Raw genomic sequence first — 22,413 nt, 5'->3', positions numbered from 1 at the left:
GGAGCTGATATCAAGGGCTCAAGTAGAAAGAAAATGTTTTGAGAATGATGATGGCAACAAATGTACAAATGTGCTTGACACAATGGATGTACGTATGGATTGTGATAAGAATTGTATGAGCACCCAATAAAATGATTTAAAAAAAAAGAAAAAGGCAGAAAGAACCATGAGTACTCTCTCCACCAAGTGTTCTCAAATTAAATCAGTTTGAAGCCGTTTTCATTAAGATGGATTGAATGTGGCATCGTGAGAAACACTTTATCAAATGTAGTGTTTTACTTAGTGATTAACTATATACCAGTTGATGAAGCTCCTCAAATCCTTTGTAATCCCACCACTCCAATAAACACTTAATGAGTATATGAGTTCAAAAAGCCTAGCAGAGGATTTAAACCTTCAATCTTGTTTTTATTTACTCTTGGAACTCAATTTCTCATTTTAAGTGAAGAATACTGGTGCTTGAAGCTCATCTGTTGCCCTGGTAAAATTAATGTGCTTCCCACAGTTTAAATTAAACAAGTGATATTTAAGATGAAAGAAATTTAGTAAATAGCTACAGTATCAGACACAGTTGTCTTGAACCGTTTGAATATTAGCAAATTTTCTTCTTCAAATGCTTCATTGAAAAGTTTTCAAAAATAACATTGAAAAAGCTTTGATGCCGTTTTCAAATGTGAAATCTGAAAGAGATAAAATATGGTAACTGAGTCTTGTAGTGCTGCAGTTGTCACTGAAAACTGAAGTATACGTGTTCTAAGTGTAATTCAAAGCAACCTGTATTGGAACACCTGAACTCTTATTTGGTCTATACTATTAATGTTGATATGTCACTGGGAAAGTCATGCAATGTTCTGAGTCTTAGTTTCCTCATTTCAAAAATGAGAATATGGATATTATTTTCCCCGTCTTGTTAGCCTGTTTTGAAGTTCAAATGTATAGAAAAGTGTTTTATTATTTTTTCTTTCATTTCTTTTTAAAAAATCATTTTATTAGGGGCTCATATAAATCTTTTCACAATCCATACATACATCATTGTGTAAAGCGCATTTGCACATTCATTGCCCTCATCATTCTCAAAACATTTCCTCTCCACTTAAGCCCCAGGCATTAGGTCCTCATTTTCCCCCTCCCTCCCTGTTCCCCCCTCCCTCATGAGCCCTTGATAACTTACAAATTATTATTTTGTCATATCTTGCCCTGTAGAAAGTGTTTTAAACATAAAGCACCACACAAATTTGAAATTTTATTTCTATCTTTTAGTTGAAAGTACATGTATATAGTTGGTTTGATGACCATAATAAATAATCTTGCTTAGACTGAACTTTGGATCCCTCATTCGCTGGGGGGGTTTAATTTCAATTAAATTTAAGTTTTAATTAACTTACACTTACAGACATTTAATCACCTATATATAAATTGCTAACCTTAAACATGAAAAAATGAAATGGGATAACCCAAAAGATAAAAGCCATTTTAGGGGTCCAGAAAGGTCAATAGATTTTTACATGACTCTAATTGAATCTAGTAAGGAACATTTAATTACATGGACCAATAACTGTCATGCATCAAGGTATCTAAAAGGAAATTTTAAAATAATATGCATTATTTTCTTAGAAATATTCAAGTATTAATAGGCAAGTTTATGTTCCTTTAAGAATTACCAGTCTGAGTAAAGCCAAATGCTGATTTACTGAATGAAACATTTAACAGGAGTTCTTTTGCACTTTCTATACAGTACACTTATGTGTAAATATTGGAACTTTAAATTACAGTGTATAAAGTACATTGTACAGTTGTTTTTGAACAATGTACAGTACATTGTACAGTTGTTTTTGAAATGGAACCTAAAAACTACTTATATTTTCTTCTAGAGCTACAGTTTAAGTTTTAGGAGGTACCAACATTTTCTAGTAATGCCAACTGCTCAGCATTCTTGTTGGAAAGCAAAGATAGATATACGCAAAAAATATTTTATATAATCATTAATAAAAAATAGATTATTTCAAAGTTATATTGGGATATTCACTCTAAAATATTTATAATCAAGCCTTACAATGAAAGATTCAGTAACCATTAAAAACCCCATTATGCATATAGAGACTATTCATCATTATTTTCTTTTTTTTAAATAATCATTTTATTGGGGGCTTGTACAACTCTTATCACAATCCATACATCCATCCATTGTATGTCAATTACATTTGTAAATTTCTTGTCCTCATTCTCAAAACACTTGCTTTCTACTTCAGCCCTTGGTATCAGCTTCCCACTTTTTTTCCTTCTTTCCCAATTCCCTCTCCCTCATGTACCCTTGAAAATTTATAAATTATTTTTTCATATCTTACACTGTCCGATGTCTCCCTTCACCCACTTTTCTGTTTTCTGCTCCCCAGATTGAGATTATGTAGAAAAACATTCTTGGAAGATGCCTGCTGAAGTTTTTAATGATTAAAGTATATCTGTACTTCACTTTGAAGTGGCTTAGCAAAAAATAATGCATATACATGATATCCTAACTGCTTTTGTACAGTTTAGGTTTTAATTTCAAAAGTTTAAGTGCTACAAACAAACAAACAAAAAAAAGCTTTAAATTTTTCATTGGTTTGTTTTTTGTAAATTGTCCAAATATATTTTTAATTAAAATGTTTTATTGGTGTCAGTTTGCCAATTTTTATGAGAAGCAAAAAAGCAGAAATTTAACTTTAAAATGTATTTATCAAAATCACAAATCCAGAGTATAAAATATGTAAATAATGTTAGATATTGACATTTGTTTCATAATTCTGTATCACATATTTCTAAAGTTACTCAGGTTTAAAACTCCATGAAGACCTTTTAGATGCTTTGTATATAAAGAATAATGATATGATAAAATGTTAACAATTGTTGAATTCAGGGACAGGAATTTGGGTAATTATTGTACTATTCTATGTAACTTTCTATGTTTTTAAAAAAAATTTTATAACTAAAAGTAAAAAAGATTTTCAAAGAATATTTGATTAAGGAATTTATCCTGATATTAAAAGATGCAAAAAGCATTATAAAAGGATTATATAGAAGTTATTCAATTTCATATTAAGTATACATAAATGTAGTCATCTAAACATAGTAGTACAATATGGGAAGAACAAATAACTAGAAGGTAGATTCCTAATAATTTTTTATAATAATTAATAAAAAAGGATTATTTTAAAGCTATCTTGGGAAACTCACTCAAAAATATTTATGATCAACAATAAGGGCTTCATTAAATAGGAGGTGAAGGTAATATACAAAAAGAACAAAGTTAAGTGGCTCATTTAATGATACTATTAGAATTACCAAAGACCCTATGAAGTTTATTTGTTAACTCTCAAAAAGCTGATAATGCTGCTGCTAAGGGTAATAGGACTATATATATAAACATTAGATATATTTTGAGCTTGTACTTAACCATAACCCCCAACTTAATAACAAATAATTCTTATATGGTCCTGTATAATACTTAGTACCCTCATGAAGGGATCCTTAAATATATGGCAGCTATAGCAAAGTGCTGTGAGGAAATCAAATGGTGCCAGGCTATTAGGAAGAATCGCATCTGGGGTCTTAAAAGTTTGTCTTAAAACAAGTGGGGTGTCAGTTAAGTTCATACACCAGAATAGCTTGATCTGAAGATTGTAAACAATAAAATCCAAGATCAGAGGAGGGAATTGAATTGAAGCTTAAATTCTGAGCTTATAGTTTGCATAAGGCTATGGATATTAGTAATAGCAAAATCCATTTGCAGTCAAAATTAAAAAAAAAAACCAACCATTTGCAGTCTCCATGGGAAATAAACTCCCACTGAATTCCCTCAGACAATTATAGTGGATATGAATAGCCTCAAAAGGAGCGCATCAGAAAGTGAATTAACACAGATATGACACTGTTAGGTGCCACTCAGTCAGTTCTGTCTCATACAAATCCTACGAACAAAGCATGAAACACTGTGAGGTCCTGCACCATCTCACAACTGTTCCTATGTTTGAACCATTGTTGCAGCCACTGTGTCAATCCATGATCCATTATGTCAAGGAACTTCATCCTTTTCCAAATATGATGTCCTTCTCCAGGAAACGGTCTCTCCTGACAACATGTCCACAGTATATAAACAGAGGCCTTGCCATCCTTGCCTCTAAAAGGCACTCTGGCCTTACTTTTTTCAAGACAGATTTGTTCGTTCTTTTGGCAATCCATGGTACTTTCAAAATATTCTTTGCCAGCATTGTAATTTATATGCATTGATTGTCTTCCTTACTCAATGTCCCACTTTCAAATGCATATGAGGCAATTGAAAATACGGAGACAGATATGAGCCCCCAATACAATGATTTAAAATATATTAAAAAAAAAAAGAAAGAAAATACTGAGACAGCTTGGGCCAGGCACATCTTTGTCCTCAAAGCAACATCCCTGCTTTTCAGTACTCTAAAAGAGGTCTTGTGCAGCAGATTTACCCAATAAATGAATTGTTTGCTCTCTTGACTGCTGCATCCATTGGCATTGATTGTGGATCCAGGCAAGACAAAATCCTTGACACTGTCAACCTTTACTCCATTTATCATGACTTACCTATCAGTTCAGTTGTGAGGATTTTGGTCTTCTTTACATTGAGTTGTAATGGATATTGAAGGTTGCAATCTTTGATCTTCATCAGCAAGTGCTTAAGTACTCCCACTAATGGCAGCAAGGTTGTATAATTTGCATATTGCAGATTAATGATCCTTCCTCCAATCCTGATGCTGTATTCTTCTTCAGATATAGTTTAAATTTTAACATCATTTGTTTTCCCTTTTGACTCATTTTTAATGTATTCAAGTTTTAATTATTTTCTACTTTCCTTTGATTGAGGTTATTCTGTTTGTTTTATTATTGCTGGCAAAGGAGATATATGCTTTTCTTTATATGAAGTCCAGGCGAGTTACTGCTTACTCGAGTAACTAAGAGGTTGGGGAGAAATAGGAGCTAATAACAATGAGTATGAAATTGAAGAAAATGTTTTACAATTGACTGGTGATGATTGTACCTCTTTTAACATATTCAAACCATTGAATTGTATAGAATGTGAATTATATGTCAATAAAACTTTAAAAAGTTATAGCTTTGAAACCGCACAGGACTCTGTCCTATAGGGTAACTATGTGGAGGAATAAAATCGAAGTGTGAGCTTTATTTTCTTTCATGTGTCTGTGTACATGTACTAAAGTTTAGGAAGATGAGCACTGAATGGTGAGAATTGTGATGCTTTCATTTTCACTTGTCTGTAATTTTATATTTTTGCTATACATATGGCATTGTTTTTATAGTAATAAAATGTTTTTTATGCATTAAAAAAATCCCAGCATGATATTTGTGTAGGCTTTAGTAGATTAAGAAAGTTAAGGAAGTTCACTTCTGTTCCTGGTTACTAAAAGTTAGTACCCAATTACCTTCATCAGGAAAAGATGGTGCCTTTTTTCAAGTGCTTTCCCTCCCGTTAGTTCCATGTGCACATGAGTTTTTATCCTTTAATATGCTAATGGTGCAGATTATATTAATAATTTTTTTCACGTTAAACTGACAATACTCGTGGCATACACTTAATTCAATCTTTTTTTTTTTTTTGATTAAGAAAACAAAAAGAGTGAAGTCAATAAAATGAAAGCAAAGAAAGACACTAAGACTGGGAGGAGTATAAGCGTTAAAGGCAACAGGGCTTAAAAAATGGATCAAAATATTAACAGCTAATTATTTTTGCTTTGAAGTATTTTCAATAATTCTGCATTTGCAAAAACTATACACATGTAGATGTAGTACCATGAACATGTATTTCTTCGAATAAAACTTAGGTTACTCATTGGGCTGCTTAATTGCAAGGTCAGCCCGTTCAAACCAACTGTACAGAAGAAAGACAAAGCTTTCTACTCCCATAAAAGTTACATTCTTGGATACTCACAAGGCAGTTTCTACTCTGTCCTATAGGGTCACTATGAGTCAGAAAGGACTCCACGGTAGCCAGTTTTTCTTGTTTTAATTCTTTATTATTAAAAAGGAATGCATGCAACAGCCTGTAAGATGGACTGTTGTTTTTTGGGTAAAAAAAAAGTTTGCTTCTTAACATTAAACTGGCAATAAAAGTGCTGTCTGATTACTAATTATCTTCCTGGAATTGTTTTTAAAATTCTCCTTTAATCATGGTGGTGCAAATGGTTAAGCATTAGCCTATTAGCCTACAGGTCAGTAGTTTCAACCTAACTGAGACACATTGGAAGTCAGATTTGCTGCGCTTCCAAAAAGTGACAGAATTGGGGTAGCTCTACACTGCACATGTGAGGTTATAAGAATTGATGCAACTAATAATGTATGTAATATGAACAAACAAACAAAAACAATGCTTACTGCCAATGAATCAGTTCCAAATCATTGAGACCCTACAAGAAAGGGTAGAACTGCTCCTGTGGGTTTCCAGGATTGTAACTCTTTTAGGGAGAATAAACCTCAACTTTCTCCTGTGGAGCAGCTTGTGTTTTTGAACTGCTGACCTTGAAGTTAACAGCCCAACACATAACCTACTAAGCCACTAGGGCTTATCAGTAGTTAAATTGGACATCAGAAAGGCTGGCTTATAGACTGAAATGCCTATGGGAAATGTATTATCACTAAAAGAGCTTTGCAACACTTGACTAAGCAGGGGAGATAACAAGGGCCCATGTCCCTGGAGGCCAAGAACGAGAGAGATACAAGCATGGTGGTACAATTGATTAGAGACACTGTGGATAAATATAACTGCATGCTTAATGTTTCTGATTCTGATGTGTAATTTTTCAATTTCTCTAATAACCCCCCACAATCATGATTGTATTCTGTAAGTTTTATGTGGGCACTGCAGTGAATTTATCAGTTCTAGCATTGAAGTAGAGGGCTATGGGAGGGGCAATTGTTGCCAGGATAGGGTAAAACAGATGGGAGGGTACAGGCACGTCTGTCTACTGGTTCAGAGAAATCAGCCATGGGCTCATGTAGAGCTGGATTATCCTTGTTAGCCAAAGGTGGTCAGATGTGGCCCCTACACCATTTTCTCAACTGGTTTGTAATTTTTTTCTTCTTTTGATGTCTTTATCTGGCTTTTGTAGAACTGTAATTCTGACCTCAGAAAATGCATTAAGAATCTTCTCCCCTTCTATTTTTACAAAGAGGTTGACAACAATTGGTGTTTATTCTTTAAATGTTTTGCAGAACTTACCAGTGAAGCTATCAGGTTCTGGCCTTTGTTGGGGTGTTTTTTATTACACATTCAATCCATTCATTTTACGTTGCTGTTAGGTGTCACTGAGTCAGTTCCAACTCAAAGAAACCCTATGTACAAAGAACAGAGCACTGCCTGGTCCTGCAACCGTCCTCACAACTGTTCCTGTGTTTGAGGCATTGCTGCAGCCACTGTTCAATCCAGCAACTATTATGTTGAGGGGCTTCCATCTTTTTCAGTGCCCCTCTTTTCCAGCAGCCTGGCCTTACTTTTTCCAAGACAGATTTGCTTCTTAACATTAAACTGGCAATAAAGTGCTGTTTGATTACTAATTATCTTCCTGGAATTGTTTTTAAAATTCTCCTTTAATCATGGTGGTGCAAATGGTTAAGCATTAGCCTATTAGCCTACAGGTCAGTAGTTTCAACCTAACTGAGACACACTGGAAGTCATATTTGCTGTGACTTCCATGGTACTTGAAATTTTCTTCACTAGCACCATCATTCAAGTGAATCAATTCTCCTTGGCATTCCTTATTACGTAAATGTCTAACTTTCAAATGTTTATGAGGTAATTAAAACTACCATGGCTTCAGTGAGGTGCTCCATAGTCCTCAAAATAATATTCCTGCTCTTCAAAACTTTAAGTAGTTCAGCAGTCTTACCCAATGCAACACATTGTCTGACTTCCTGACCGCTGCTTCCTTGAGTATTGATTATGGATTCAAGCAAGATGAAATCCTTGACAAATTCAATCTTTTCTTCATTTACCATGGTGATTTCATTTATCATTTGTCTACTGGTCCAGTTGTAAGAACTTCGGTGTTCTTTACATTGAGTTGTAATCCATACCGAAGACTGCAATCTTTGATTTTCATTAGCAAGTGCTTCAAGTCCTCCTCAGTGTCAGCAAGCAAGGTTGTGTCATCTGCATAATACCGGTTGTTAATAAGCCTTCCTACAATCCTAATATTTCATTCTTCTTCTAATCTGGCCTCTCTCATTATTTGCTCAGCAAACAGACTGAGTAAGTATGGTGAGAGGACAAAACCCAGATGGGCATCTTGCCTGATTATAAACCATGCAGTGTTCCCTTGCAGCACTCTGTTCTTACAACTGCATTTTGATTCATGTACAAGTTCCAAGTGAAAACAATGGAGTGTTCTAGAATTTCCATTCTTTTCAAGGATAGCCATAGTTTGTTATGATCCACACAGTCAAATGAGTTGGCACTGTCACTAAGCAAAAAGCAAACATCTTTTTGGTATTCTCTGCTTTCAGCCAAGATCCACTTGACATCAGCAACGATATCCCTTGTACCACATCCTTTTTTCAACTTAGCCAGAACCTCTGGCAGCTCTCTGTCAATGCACTCCTAAAGCCATTGTTGGATGATCTCAGTAAATTTTACTTGTGTGTGATGATAATATTGTTCTATAATTTGAACATTCTGTTGGGTCATCTTTCTTTGGAGTGGATACAAATATGGGTCTCTTTCAGTAAGTTGGCTAAGGAGCTGTCTTCCAAATTTCCTGGTAAGTGCTTCCATTGCTTTATCAGCTTGTTGAAACATTTCGACGGGTATTCCATCAATTCCTGAAGCCTTGCTTTTGATTTATGCTTTTAGTGCAGTTTGAAATTCTTCCTTCAGTACCACTGGTTCTTGCTCATATGCTATCTTTTGAAATGGTGGAATGTTGATGTGGTAGTTACATAATCTGTTGTCAATTAGAGACTATTAAGAGTGAAGGGGTGACGTTTAGCCTTTCAATCAGGTCACAGCTTGATGACCTCATTTGGAGGTACTACAGAGATAAATAGTTTGCTGGAGGCGGGAAACACACACTCTCTGCTTTGTCTCCCTGTGAGACATTCCTGTTGACAAGCCACATGGAGCTATGCTGATGGCAGTCAGAGCCTTGGAGCTAGAAGAGCCACGTGGAGACCCATACCAGCACTAAGATGCGTCTACTGCCACTGGATCCACAAGACTTTCTACCCACTGGTCTGTGATCTTCCTGCACTTGGCTTCATTGCATGCATTGCGTGAGTCTGAAGAGGAATTTACAGATTGGACATATGGGCTAATATAGGGCTTATGGACTTGATCTGAACTGGGCTGGAATGTTTTCTTAATGTAGTTACTCTTTATATAAAGCTCTTTCCTATACACATATGAATGCCTATAAATTTATTTCTCTAGTCAACCCAGACTAACACAGTTGAGTAGTTTTTTTTGGTACAGTAACTTAGTGTATAATTTCCATCTTCATTTTAATACTTCCTGCATCGTTCCATATTATGCCTATAAAATCTTTCAATATTCAACTTGAGGCTTGAATTTTTTTCTTGTGTTCTTTCCATGTTTGATATGCTAAGCATGTTCTTCTTTTATGGTTTTCTTTGTTTTTATTTCCTTATGGTTTTCTAACTCTATGGTTATGCACCTGCCATTAGAGTATTTTACTTTCTCTTCTCAAGTAACTACTGCAATTTTCTACTCAGCTTTGGACTTCATCATTTCTTCAATTTCTCTTGGCTATTTTACAATTAGGAGCAAGTCTCAGACACTCTTCTGACATCCACTTTGTTCTTTTCTTCCTTTCCTGTCTTTTAAGTGGCCTTTTGTTTTCTTCATGAATGATATTCTTGATATCCTTCCACAAATAGAGTAAATCTGTTCTTGAGATGGTCTCCAAATTCAGGTGGCATAGATAGATTTATTTTAGTTCTCCTTTACTTGATTGATCATCTGTTCCACAGTCAGCCCCTGGCCATGATTTTACCGCCGATATTGAGCTTCTCTGTTGTCTCTTCCTACAAATGTAGTCAACTTGATTTATGCTATTCCATCTGGAGAACCTTTTGTTGCTGAATAAAGGTATTTGTATGAAAAAGTCATTAGTCTTGCAAAACTCTATCACACATACTCCAGCATTTTTTCTATTACCCAAACCACATTTTCCAACTATCGTTCCTTCCTGTTACCAATTGTTGCATTCCAACCACCTTAATTTCAAAGCATCTTGATTGCATGTTTGACCAATTTTAGACTAAAGACAGTAGTAGGATTCTTTAACTTCTGCATCACTAGCTTTAGTGGAAGGTACATAAATTTGAATACTAGTTGTACTGATTGGGTTTCCTTGTATGTGGATAGATATAATCCCTAAGACAGAGAGCATTGTATTTTAAGATTGATTTTGCGATGTCCTTTTTGACAATGAATGCCACATCATCCCTCTTGATTGTGTTACTCCTGGCATAGTAAATAATATGGTTTTCTGATTAAAAATGGCCAATACCACTGAATTTCAGAACACTAATGCCTAGGACATTGATTTTTATATGTTCCATTTAATTTTTGATGTCTTCCAATTTTCCTAGATTCACACTTTGTACATTTCAAGATCAGAGTATTAGATTTTTTTGCAGCTGTTTAACCTCATTTTGAGTCATATTCCATCAGCAAAAGAAGTCCCAAAGGTGTTATTTTCACAGGCTTTTCTCCAATCAAGTCCTTATGGTCAACTCTATTTTGAGGTAGCAGCTCTTCTTCAGTCATATTTTGAGTGCCTTCTGACATGAGGGGCTCATTTGGCACTATCTCTGATGAAATTCTGTTTCTATTCATTATACACTCAATATCTAAAAATGTTTTCAAGCTATACATAAAGTTTTTAGAAGGAATTTCCTACAAAGTGTACAGTCAATTCCTTCTTTGTAGTCTGCTCTTGGTCTGAAAGCGCTGCTGAAACACGTTCACCTGATGGCATTTGAAATACCAGTGACATAGTGGTGAATTTGCTTTGCTTTTGAGTCTGTTGCAATTCTATCTTCTCCAATCAATTTAGATAATCTATGTGCTTTTAGGAATTTGTCAGTTTCATCTAGTTTTTAAATTCTTGTTGAAGTATAAGTAATTAAATTATTCTATAACAATTTTATTTCTAGAGGGCCTGTTGTTATGCCTCTACTTTAATTTCTGATTGCAATTTATTTGTGTTTTCTCTTCTTTTTTCTTTTTCTAAAAAGATTTTACAATTTACTTGCTCTTCAAAGAACCAAGTTTTGGTTTCATTGGTTCTCTGTATTGTCTCCAATCTTTATTTATCTCTCTTCAAATTTTTATTATTTCTTTTCTTCTGTTAGCTTTGGGCTTAGTTCGTTTTCCCTAGCTCTTCAAGATATAAAATTATTGATTTGAAATGTTTCTTCCTTTTAAACACATGCATTTACAGTCTGAGAGCACTGTGTTCACTCTATTCATAATTTCTCTCATGGTTCATTTTTTTGAGTCATTGATTTCTCAACACTGTGAAGTTTAATTTTAATCTGTAAATTTTCTAATTTTCCTTTTGGTATTGATTTGTAGTTTAATTCCACTGTAAAAAAAAAAAGGGTACTTTGTATGCTTTAAATACTTTTAAATTTAATAAGACTTGTTTTCTGGCCTATACTGGAGAAAGTGCACTTGACAAGAATGTGTATTTTACTGTTGTTGGTAGTCCTTAGTAGTTCTCAAAGGTCATGTGCTGTTTATGTCTTTTATTTCATAACTGTATGGCTGCTTAATCCATTATTGAAAATTGTGCACTGAAGTCTTGTTGTAGAACTATTTTTCACTTAATTCAATGATTGCAGGAAAGATAATGAAATTTTTGCAGGGACTTTTTGTAGCCCCTCATATTTGGGACTTTGTTGTTTGGTGCATAAACGAGGGGATATCAAAAGCTTGCAGAAAAATTCTACTATCTCTTAATTCTATTTTTCTACCAACTTTTGGAAGTTTCCCTTCTCTGTGTGTAATTTTCTTATTTCTATAATGGACTGATTCTTTAACTAACATAAAATGTCTCTTGTGATAGCTTTTTACATAAAGAATATTTTACTTGGAATTTATGCAGCTACTCCATCACTCTTTTGGTTACAATCTTTACAGAATAACTTTCCCCAGCCTTTAGCTTTCAGCCTATTTGTCTTTGGATCTAAAATGAGTCTCTTAGAGATAGCCTATAGCTGAATCATTGGCCATTTTAATTCTTTGTCAATTTCTGCCCTTTGACTAGAACAGTGGTTCTCAACCGGTGGATCGAGACCCCTTTGGGGGGTTGAACGATCCTTTCACTGAGGTGGGTCGATTCATAACAGTAGCAAAATTATAGTTATTAAGTAGCAATGAAAATAATTTTATGGTTGGGGGGGGGTCACCATAACATGAGGAACTGTATTAAAGGGTCATGGCACTAGGAAGGTTGAGAACCACTGGACTAGAGCGTTCAATCTATTTATATAAATATATCTAAGGAAGGATTAATTTATGCCATTTTGATAGTCTTCTACCCCCCCCCCTTCCTTTCCTCCATTACGTCCTTCTTTTATGCTTAGTAGATTTTTGGTGGTGGTGGTTGTGAAAAGGGTTGATTGCCTTCTCTTCTTTTGTGTATTTTTTTTTCATATATCCTTTGTGATTAACAGGAGGACTAACATCCTAGATTTATGGATACACATTGAACTGCTAACTGCAAAGTCAGCAGTTTGAAACCACCAGCTGTTATGGAAGAGAAAGACGGGATTTTCTATTTCCATAGAGTTAAGTATCGGGGACTCACAGGGGGTGTTCTACCCTGTCTTATAGGGTTGCTATAACATATGAAATGGAGTATTGAATAGAATCTTCTTCCATGATGTATTTTCTGAATTAAAAAAATAAATGAATTCTTTATATAAACCTAATATACATGCTATCAAGATGACATCATAGATTTCTACATTTAACAGAAGACTACTTTGTTGTTGAAAGTGACTTGGACAAGAAGGGAGAAACAAAACATTGTAGTTGTCACATGTATCCTGTGAGATGGAGTAATTATTTTGGGGAAGGACTGAAAGAAGAGGAATCATTTAAAAAGAGTCTATTAAAAAAAACTAAAAATAAAAATAATAAAAAGAGTCTATTAGTCATGTAACCATAAATACCAACATGTATACTATTACATCACTGGCCTTTTAAAGTGACCAGTGACAAATACTTGGTAGATGAATCAGAAATAAAATCAAGACTTCAATTTGGAAACAAACAACCAAAAACTCAGAAGCATCAAGCATGTCCTAAGGCCCAGTGGTAACCCTTTGGGCTATACTGTTTAATCAGAAAGGCTAAGAGTGTACTTACATCTCGGGCTTTCACGTAGAAGGCCTCTTGAAAAGCAGCTTCTAATGAGCCAATAAAAAATACAGGATGGCAGTCACCGTATCTATAGAGAAAATTTAATCTATTAATGAAAAAGTATTTCCAATATGCTCCAAAATTTCACAAGTCTAATGATTTGTAAGTATATGTTGGAACTAATGTCTCTTGATCATAAATTAAGCTGTAGTATACTTCCTTAAAGGCTTGGAAATAAGCTTCATTAATTTTTAGATTTTTGGGGGCTGAAAATAGCGTATCAGAACACTAGAACTTTAAGTACACCTCTCACATGAATTAAAGTGCTATAAAGTCATGCTATTTATAAATACCAATCCTTTGCTACTCACATCATAACCTCTTGCTAGTTACCCTTGAGCTTATATATGAACTCTAGTTCCTATACTCTGGAAGCCCAATACAAAAAAAAAATTTCTTCCAAAGTTACTAAATTATGTTCAGAAAACAGCACTAAAAAGAAACATCACTAACATGAAAGTTATTAAATATTTAAATTACCTTTATATTTAAACACTTGAATAGATTTTCAAACATATATAAACATTTTACATTAGAGCCTTGAAATAAAAATGTTTTACAATTCCAAAACAAAAAGAAAAATATCACTTATACTGAAAGGTGTTAAATTAACATTTTAATGTTATTTTAAAAGACTCTTTTGTTCACTTATTTGTCCTCAGATGTTAAATATTACTGTCTTATATCCTAGATCTTAAGGGAATTTAGTCAAGATATTAAATTATTGTTCCATATATTGAACCTCTATAAAGATATATAAAAAGGTGAATATATATCTAAATGGCATAAATGACTTAATAATTATCAAAATTAAACACTGTATATTTCACTTCCAGGATCATATATATGCACAAATATGTCCTTTGAGTACTTTTAAAAAATGTAAAAATAACCTATGATTAAAACTGCCCCAGAAAAATCACAGTAGCATCAATGAACATCAATTATATAGTTAATATCCTAACCCTACCTTGAAGAAAACTCTGCTGTAAATTGTAATAAGGCATCTCCTTCATTTTCTGCGTTTTCTGGCACTAAAAAACAAACAAAAGAAAAAACAAAAACAAAAAAAACAAAAACAAATAGACACAAAAAACAAACCACATAACATCTAATCCCACATATAAGAAATATATTTATAATCAATAATGAGGAAATAAAATTAAGTTTTAGCTTCTGTGATATATCTGAGGAGATATTTTACCTTAATATACATTAGAAGAATTCATCAAACCAGAATAAGAAATAATTTTCTAAAAAAATCCCAAGTTCCTAAATTCTGGAAAATAACCATTTAAACATTTAAAACGTGTGTCAAGTATCAGTTAGGGTTTCCATTCTTGAAATAAACATCTTGTGACTAAATTATATAAAAAGAATCTCAAACTACTTTAAAGACCTATTAACTGGGAAAATAATCATTTTTATGTAAACATCAGATCTATTTCTGTCCACAGATGTTCCCTAATTTCACAGAATAGAAAAGCCATTTAAGGACATATTGTAGTGATAAGTTTGTATATAGCATCATTTGTGTTCTTTAATATGTAACTCTTGAGGTAGAAAGGAGGAGAATGGCACATTTAGTTTACTTTTAGTCCTTCAAGGACAATGAAGTGTATTATCACTACTTTTAAAACTGACATCTGATAAATGAGGAAAGGAAGCAAGTATAGTCACATAAAATATAGCTATTATTCAAGTGTTAGGCTTATAGAAAAGGAATAGACCCAGTTATAGTATACATATGAAACAAAAGTTACAGTTTGATGAAATGAAAATTCAAAGAGATTCTGATTTGAATGAAGAATACTCACTATATTTATCTCTCCAAACCTGGAGTTCAGTAAGAGAGTTTTAAATTCACACCCCACTGCAGTCCCTGCAAATTTTCCCATTAGAAAGGATATCTATAATCTGGCCCCAAAGAGTTGTTAATACTCACTCATTGGAGATTTTCTCAGAGCAGATGATGCCATGCCGAAAACTTCTCCATCATCCACTCCAAATTCTGTAGCATCTTCAAAGTCATCTCCATCACTATCACTAACCATATGAACATCGGTGCTTTGCTATTTAAGGAAAATCCTTATTAGTGTCATATTTACTTTAGCAAAGCAAATTTCAAAACATGTTATGTGATAGCAATCGGAACCTATGGCTATAAACATTTTACCAAATAAGAAGCCTTTATAAACGTTTTTTTAAAATTCTGGACCCCTGAACTGAAGATTGAAGACGGAGGGAAAATGAAGGATGCTTACAAACTCAATGAAGACAGGAATTTTTGTGTTTTAGCCTCAGCACACAATTAAGTACTTAATAAATATTTGCTCAATAAACTAGGAGACGGGTATAACCAGAGAGGTCAGAGGCAAAATAAGCTATATAAATCTTTCAAAAAACTCAGACTAATCTACACCTGAGAGACACAAGCAACTTTACTGTATTGGTGCTCAAAATTCTCTTTAGTCTAATATGGTATTAATCTCTGTCATCAATGTTATCAGAAGATAACATTAATATATGATTTGTGGAAGTTCTGTGAAGGCTTTTAAATATGAATTTTAATAAAGAGGTCTCAAGTCAAAAAGAATTTATTGAGTGCTTACTACATCCTGGCACAAATAAACATACTTGGCTTTTATTTTATTTTCAGCAATATCAGTTAAGATTTAAGTTTTTAAACAACAAAAAAATCAGCATCAAAGTAGGACCTATGCTACTAGGTAATCAAGGTAAAAATGGGATTTCTAAAATACTGACAATTAAAACTTCTAACTGGATTGTGAATACTGACAAATATTCATGTCTTAGATGAGAAGGGGGCTTGGTCCAAGCAAAGTATTTAGCTAATTGGTTGTTATTCAAAATGAGTATTTAACAACTTTTTATCTGAATTACACCCAGTAAACAGTCTACAAAAATTATTTAGTAATTACAACATGGCATTAAGTACTTAACTTGCAAAAATGGGAAAACTACTCGACCTTTCAAATTTAGAGCTACTATGTACTTGAACCCTTTAGGTTTTGGAGTTGAAAGTCTAGTCTAAGTATCAGTAAGAGATATTTAGAATAGAAGGTTCATGAAACTTAGCTAATGCAGACACTTTATGCCATTCGGTCACAGAATCATAGCTTTTCAAAGGTGGAAAGGAACTTAAAAGATCTTTTATACGTAGTTTTCAAAGTTCTTTTCACAGGGTTACTCCACTCCCATACCACTGTTACTAAACAAAGTACTATGTAAAATTATAGTGCCTAAAAAACTGGTCTGGTGGATACAGTGAGAGGACAATGGAGCACCTTTTTCTTCTTTATCTCACCTAAACAGCTGAGGTACCTCCAAAGGACCTCAACACTGAGGAAGCAATTTTAAAGCTATTGTTGTGGGTTTATTAGCTATAAATGAGGAAGCTAGGTAATTTACTCCATTTAATTTCGTATGCTCAGTAGTTCCTCCTTAGGCATGGCCAGCATTAATGCCCAGAATTGCAACATTTCCCCTCTCGCCTGTAATACCTTCTTCCCTGTGCTTTTTATTAATAGAGAAGATAATGAAGATAAACTTGTTGGATGGTGTGATAGTTAGGTTTTGTGTCAACCTGACTGGGCCAGGATTCTCAGTAGTTTGAAAATGATAATGTAAACAACTCCAGGCCGCCCTGTTTATAGCAAGGCAAAATTCACTTTACTCCCAATGACGTCCTTCTTGGGGGGTATAATGCACTGCATATAAATACATGTTGGAGAGAACTCTTTCTTTTTCTTCCTGCTGGCTTCTTGGAACTCGGCCAGCAGCCCGCACATGGCCTGCCATATAACCTGCTGATCCTGGTAGACATCAGACTTTAACAACTAACTTAGCGATCCAACACAGCTTTCTGCAGTCTCTCTCCTGTTCATCCTCCTGCTTCTTGGCTCTTTAGCTGGCAGCTGCATGAGTCAAAAAGCGTCTCCAGCTTAGCACCTGCCCCATAGACTTGAGCTGGAATGAGCTTGCTCACCCTGAGGCTTTTGGGGCTGCTTTCTTGACGTACACTTCTTTCTTGTACATGTATGCATCACTGGTTTTGCTTCTCTAAAGAACCCAGCCTAACACAGATGAATAACTGAACGTTCCTTGTCCTAAGTAATTTACCTGCTATTCTGACACCACCATTTCTTATACAAGATTTGGTTCTACTAGCAATCCTAATCTTAGTGAGGCAGTTTCCCAACAAACAACACGTTTTATAGGGCCACAACTACGCATGAATTTCTGTGTGTTTTAGGCAGGCAATAATTTGGAGCATGAAGTTCCTTTTCATTTTTTCAAAAAGACTCAGGATCAAACAGGTACACTGCATGTTCCTCAGGGCACCTAGGCAAGTTCCTAGGCAAGTGGAAAGAAACAAAGATCCAGTATGCTAAAAATTTTCACAACTTCTACAAGCTACACTAATATCCTCCACTAAGTCTCATCTACTACTCGTTTCCCCCCTTTGAAGGCATCATACTAAAAAGATGGATTGGAAAACACATGACAGAAGGAAAAAAGCAAATTTTCTAATACACCCTTTCCTCTCTCATTCCTTTCATCATAGCTTTCCACATCTATCTACTTTTTCTTGCTCCAGTTTTCAATCTTATACTAGTCTTTTCCATTTTAATAATAAGACCGTATCTCATACTAGGATAGTGATCTTAATTTTCCCTATGTGACTACATAACTTATTATTATATACTTCACAAAGTATAAAATCCCTAAATCGCTTAAAATCGCAGATAGTGAAATCTTACAACCACAACATCTTCAAACGGAGGTATCTAAAAAGCCAATTTTGTTGAAAAAGTATATTTCAAATATGAATTATTGAAGTATCTGCAAGAATGAGGTACTTAATTATGTATAAGGACCTCCCAATCTCTTCACATTTTCTTATCAGCCATCTAACAGGTTAGGAAAAGCTTTTTCTAAAAAATGAGATAAACAATCTTTTTTCATTAATGTTTGCTGATGAGAATGGGTAATTTCTTGGTTCAGTCAAGGCTGTTCTAAAATTCTTTGAATTCTGAGAAGCTATTTATTCAGAACAAAAAAACCTGATTTTATTTTGATTACTTACTCCATTCATTTATTCTCTTTATCATTAACAAACATTTATGAATTCCTAAGTACCATAATGCCTGGAACTGTGTGAAAGATATAGTTTAAACCTCCAGTGGGGTCCATATAACATATGAAAACCAAGATATCATCAAGTGATAAGTAGTGAGACAGAAAATTCAAAGGAGACACCCACTGTGAGCGGGAGGGATATCAGGGAAAATTTCCTGGAGAAGATAATCAAACTGTTTGAAATATAATTTAAAACTCATAATTGGCATTAAGGCAAACTTATTATTTAAGATGTCCTCTCAACAAAGTACCTTTTATTTTCTAAGCGAAGGGTTAAAAGCTAAGGACACAGAGGAAAAAGCATGGCCTTAGTCTTCAAAAAACTCTCATTCTAAAAGGGAAATAGACTGATTTCTAATGTGTCTTTCTTTTTCAGTGTGGTAAGAGATATAATAAAATATAAACAAGTGCTATTTTGGAGAACACAGGGTGAGTAATGAGTTACTCCAGAACCAGTGAGCAAGATTATGCAAGGCTTCACACCGATGCTAATATTTTAATCCATACTTTTAAGGCAAACATCAATGTAGTGAAGTATGCAGGTGGGAAGGTTGGAGGAATTGGGATCCAGGCAGAGAAAAAATTTGAGCAAATTATTGGATATTTAAAAATCATTAAAGAATAGTACAAACTAGAGTGAATCATCAGCTTCAAGTTTAGGAGAAGTATTGACTGCTAGGGTAAAAAGGTTTGCTGGCACTCAAATATGGCAATTCTTAAATTTGGCATGCTAAAGTATTTAGACTTTACTTTGATGGTAAAAGGGAAATTACTACAGACTTTTAGGCAAAGGAATATTTGAGAGTTCTGAGGAGTAGATATGCGCATGTATGCCTTTGGTGTGGTGTTTGGAGTGTGGCAAATTAGACGTTGAAAACATTAGCAAAGGACATCCATTGGAAAGTTCCAGGTGAAAGGGGCTGAGAGCCCATACTTGAACAGTAGTAGTGTGAATGGATTGATGAGGGAGACTTGAAATATACTTTAGTGGAACTGACAGGAATTGGTGACAAATTATATTGGAAGATAAAGAAAATGGAAGAAGCAAATGTGAACCAGTATTTCTAGTTTGTGTGACTGAGGAAGTAGAAAAGGAAGCCTGGTGAGGGAGGCTACTGAGGTCGGTTCTCAGACAGAATGAATCTGAGGCAAATTTATGAATAACAAACACTGTGGCTTTAACCATGGATTAAAATATAACAATAATTGTGAGGATGTTACAGGATTGGGCAGTGTTTTGTTCTATTGTAACCCTGTAAATAGTATTGTTATGAGCTGGAATTGATAACAGCACATAACAACAAGTATGTCATCCAGGTAAATAAATCCAGTAAGGAACCAGGGTGGGGGTTGGGGTGTAGGGGTAGGGAGTTAAAAAATAAAACCTCCAGAAAGAGATCCAGAAAAGATTTACTTTTCAGCATCAGTTGGAGTAATAGGCATGGATATGGATAAGATCACAATTAATCCAATGGACAAATGAACCACAAACATCAGTCTCCCTAACTGTGAGACCAGAAGAAATAGATGGTGCCTACCACTAGCTACTGCTCTAAAAAGTATTACAACACAAGGTCCTGGCTAGAGTATGGGAGAAAAATCTGGAGCAAAACTCAAAATCATTGGTGACTATGCTTACTGGTCAGATTAAGACTGGTGGAACCCGCTAGATTATGGCCCTTCATCACTTTTTAGGTCTAGAAATGAACTCACCTCCATGGCTCAATTTTGAACCAAACAGTAAACAGATCTTTAAGGGAACAATAACACTAGTGAGATATGCACACCTTAGAATGCTCAACAAATGTGAGATTAAAAGGCTGACATTAACGCAAGGACAAAATTCAAAAGGGTTAGGAAAAGAGGATAAATAGAAGGAGGAAACACAAAAAGGAAGTGGTAAAAATGATATTTCATTGTAGGGATTACAATCACTGGAATGAAACATATTGCATACATATTATTGAATGGAAAATGGATCTGCTCTGAAAATCTGCAACCAAGTCACAATAAAGTTGAAAAAAAGATCACTCAATTAAAAAAATAGAGGGAGAAAAGTGATGCATTTATATATTACGGCAAAGGAAAGAATCCAGTAGAACTGACATACAGCCGGGTGTCCAAGACTTGAAAGTGACAGAATCGTAGAGACTGGGAGAAAGAAGGTAATGTGACAGGAGTGGAGACTATGAGCATTTGGGCCACTTCTTCATGCAGCTTGTTTGTCCCTTCAGGTCCTGGGGGCAGTATTGCCCATCCACTTTGGGAAACACTGATCTAACTGAAGTTATAAACTAATGGGTTAAACATTAATTACTTTAAAATTTTTTGTTGTTGTTATTTAAGTACCCTTTCTTCTCCACTGTCAACTGTGGCTGAACAATTCCCAAGAAATCAGGGTCCATGGAGTCCCTACAGTTCTCAGTCCAGGCATCTCAGGAGAGAAGAGAGATCGGTATCTAGCTAGATACCCAGCAATATGGGACGAGCAGGAAGGGGAAAAGAGACAAAAGCTAAATTACCATAAAGAAAATCTGGTTTCATACGACCCAGCAATCCCCCTACTGGGATTATACCCAGAAGAGGCAAGAAACAAACCAAGGCCAGACATCTGAGCTCCAATGTTCATTGCGGCACAGTTCACAATTGCAAGGAGTTGGAAACAACCCAAATTTCCATCAACTGACAACTGGATTAAAAATCTGTGGTATACACATACAATGGTGTACTAAGCATCGCTAAAAAGTAGTGATGAACGTATGAAGCACATCGTTGCACGGGAAGGAAATCATGCTAAGCGAAGTAACTCAAGCACAAAAGGGCAAGTACAACATGAGTCTGCTGACCTATGCTTAAAAAAATGCAAAAGGGGCATAGGGGAAAAGCTACTGTATACAAACATTCCTGGGGTGAGGACCAAGTAATAAGGCGGGGACCAGACCAAATACAGGGATACACATGGTAGGCAACTAAACAGGAGGTGGGGAAAGGAAAAAAATAATAATAAAAAAAGAAATGGGTAGTGGGGGCACAGGGCACTAATCAACCCAAGGGGAGGGTATTGTTTATATCTTCACCGGGAAAGAGGGACCAGACTTCAACCCAGTGCTCCAAGATGTGAATGCAACATGCCTGCGTGGAGTAGGGAACCAGTGGAGAGGTCTGGAGGGCCGGCCCCAATCTCAACTACTACGTGAACACATGCCCCAGTCCCCAGATGCATTTATTTCAAAGGACGGCATTGAATCTGCAGCTCCGGAAGAGGGACATAGCTGATCAGAGCAAACAGGTGAAGATAAAGGGGGAGGAGGAGAGAGTGGAGCACAGCCAGACCCACCAGCCTGTGAGGACAATGTTCCCAATTAGAGCAGCCAGTCCACAGAGAGGATCACATGGCTGGCCCCACTATGAGACATGACGTCCCTCACTGTCCCATAGCCCTACGGGGGACAATACCAGAGACACAGTGTGGGAATTGCGTCCGATCTGATCCTGCCACACAAAGGCAAAACACTAAGGGGGGTGCAACAGAACAACAAGGGAACGGAGCAGTGAGGTCCTCAGGGAATGCCAAAGGTGGACTTTGGGGCCAGGGTGTGGTGCCCCAACAGACTGGACTGGAAAACACTCCTACAGGCCAACAAACAGTCCTTGAACTAACTACTAACAATTCTTTCTTGTATTTTTTTTTTGTCATTGGTTTTTTGTTGTTGTTTTGTTGTATACTGTTGCTTGGTTTTTCTCTGTCTTGTTTTTGTGCATGTTATTATCTCCAC

At 35.3% G+C, this 22,413-nt stretch overlaps 1 protein-coding gene across 1 annotated transcript in view; it reads right to left on the bottom strand.

Moving 5' to 3' along the window:
• The window catches only part of FAF1 (Fas associated factor 1), a 525,932-nt gene that overhangs the window by 160,132 nt on the left and 343,387 nt on the right, over positions 1 to 22,413 (bottom strand). The window contains exons 10-12 of the mRNA XM_004699438.3: positions 15,420 to 15,546; positions 14,445 to 14,508; positions 13,421 to 13,502 (exon numbers count right to left, since the gene is read on the bottom strand). Of these exons, the coding sequence (XP_004699495.1) occupies positions 13,421 to 13,502; positions 14,445 to 14,508; positions 15,420 to 15,546 (273 nt within the window). The remainder of the gene's footprint in view (positions 1 to 13,420; positions 13,503 to 14,444; positions 14,509 to 15,419; positions 15,547 to 22,413) is intronic.

This window comes from Echinops telfairi, unplaced genomic scaffold (assembly GCF_000313985.2).
Source record: "Echinops telfairi isolate 266 unplaced genomic scaffold, ASM31398v2 ScPeMD7_443;HRSCAF=831, whole genome shotgun sequence".
In the NCBI taxonomy this organism is placed as follows: Eukaryota; Metazoa; Chordata; class Mammalia; order Afrosoricida; family Tenrecidae; genus Echinops; species Echinops telfairi.
Note: the sequence above shows the minus strand (reverse complement) of the source record. Positions and strands in the feature narration are given on the sequence as shown.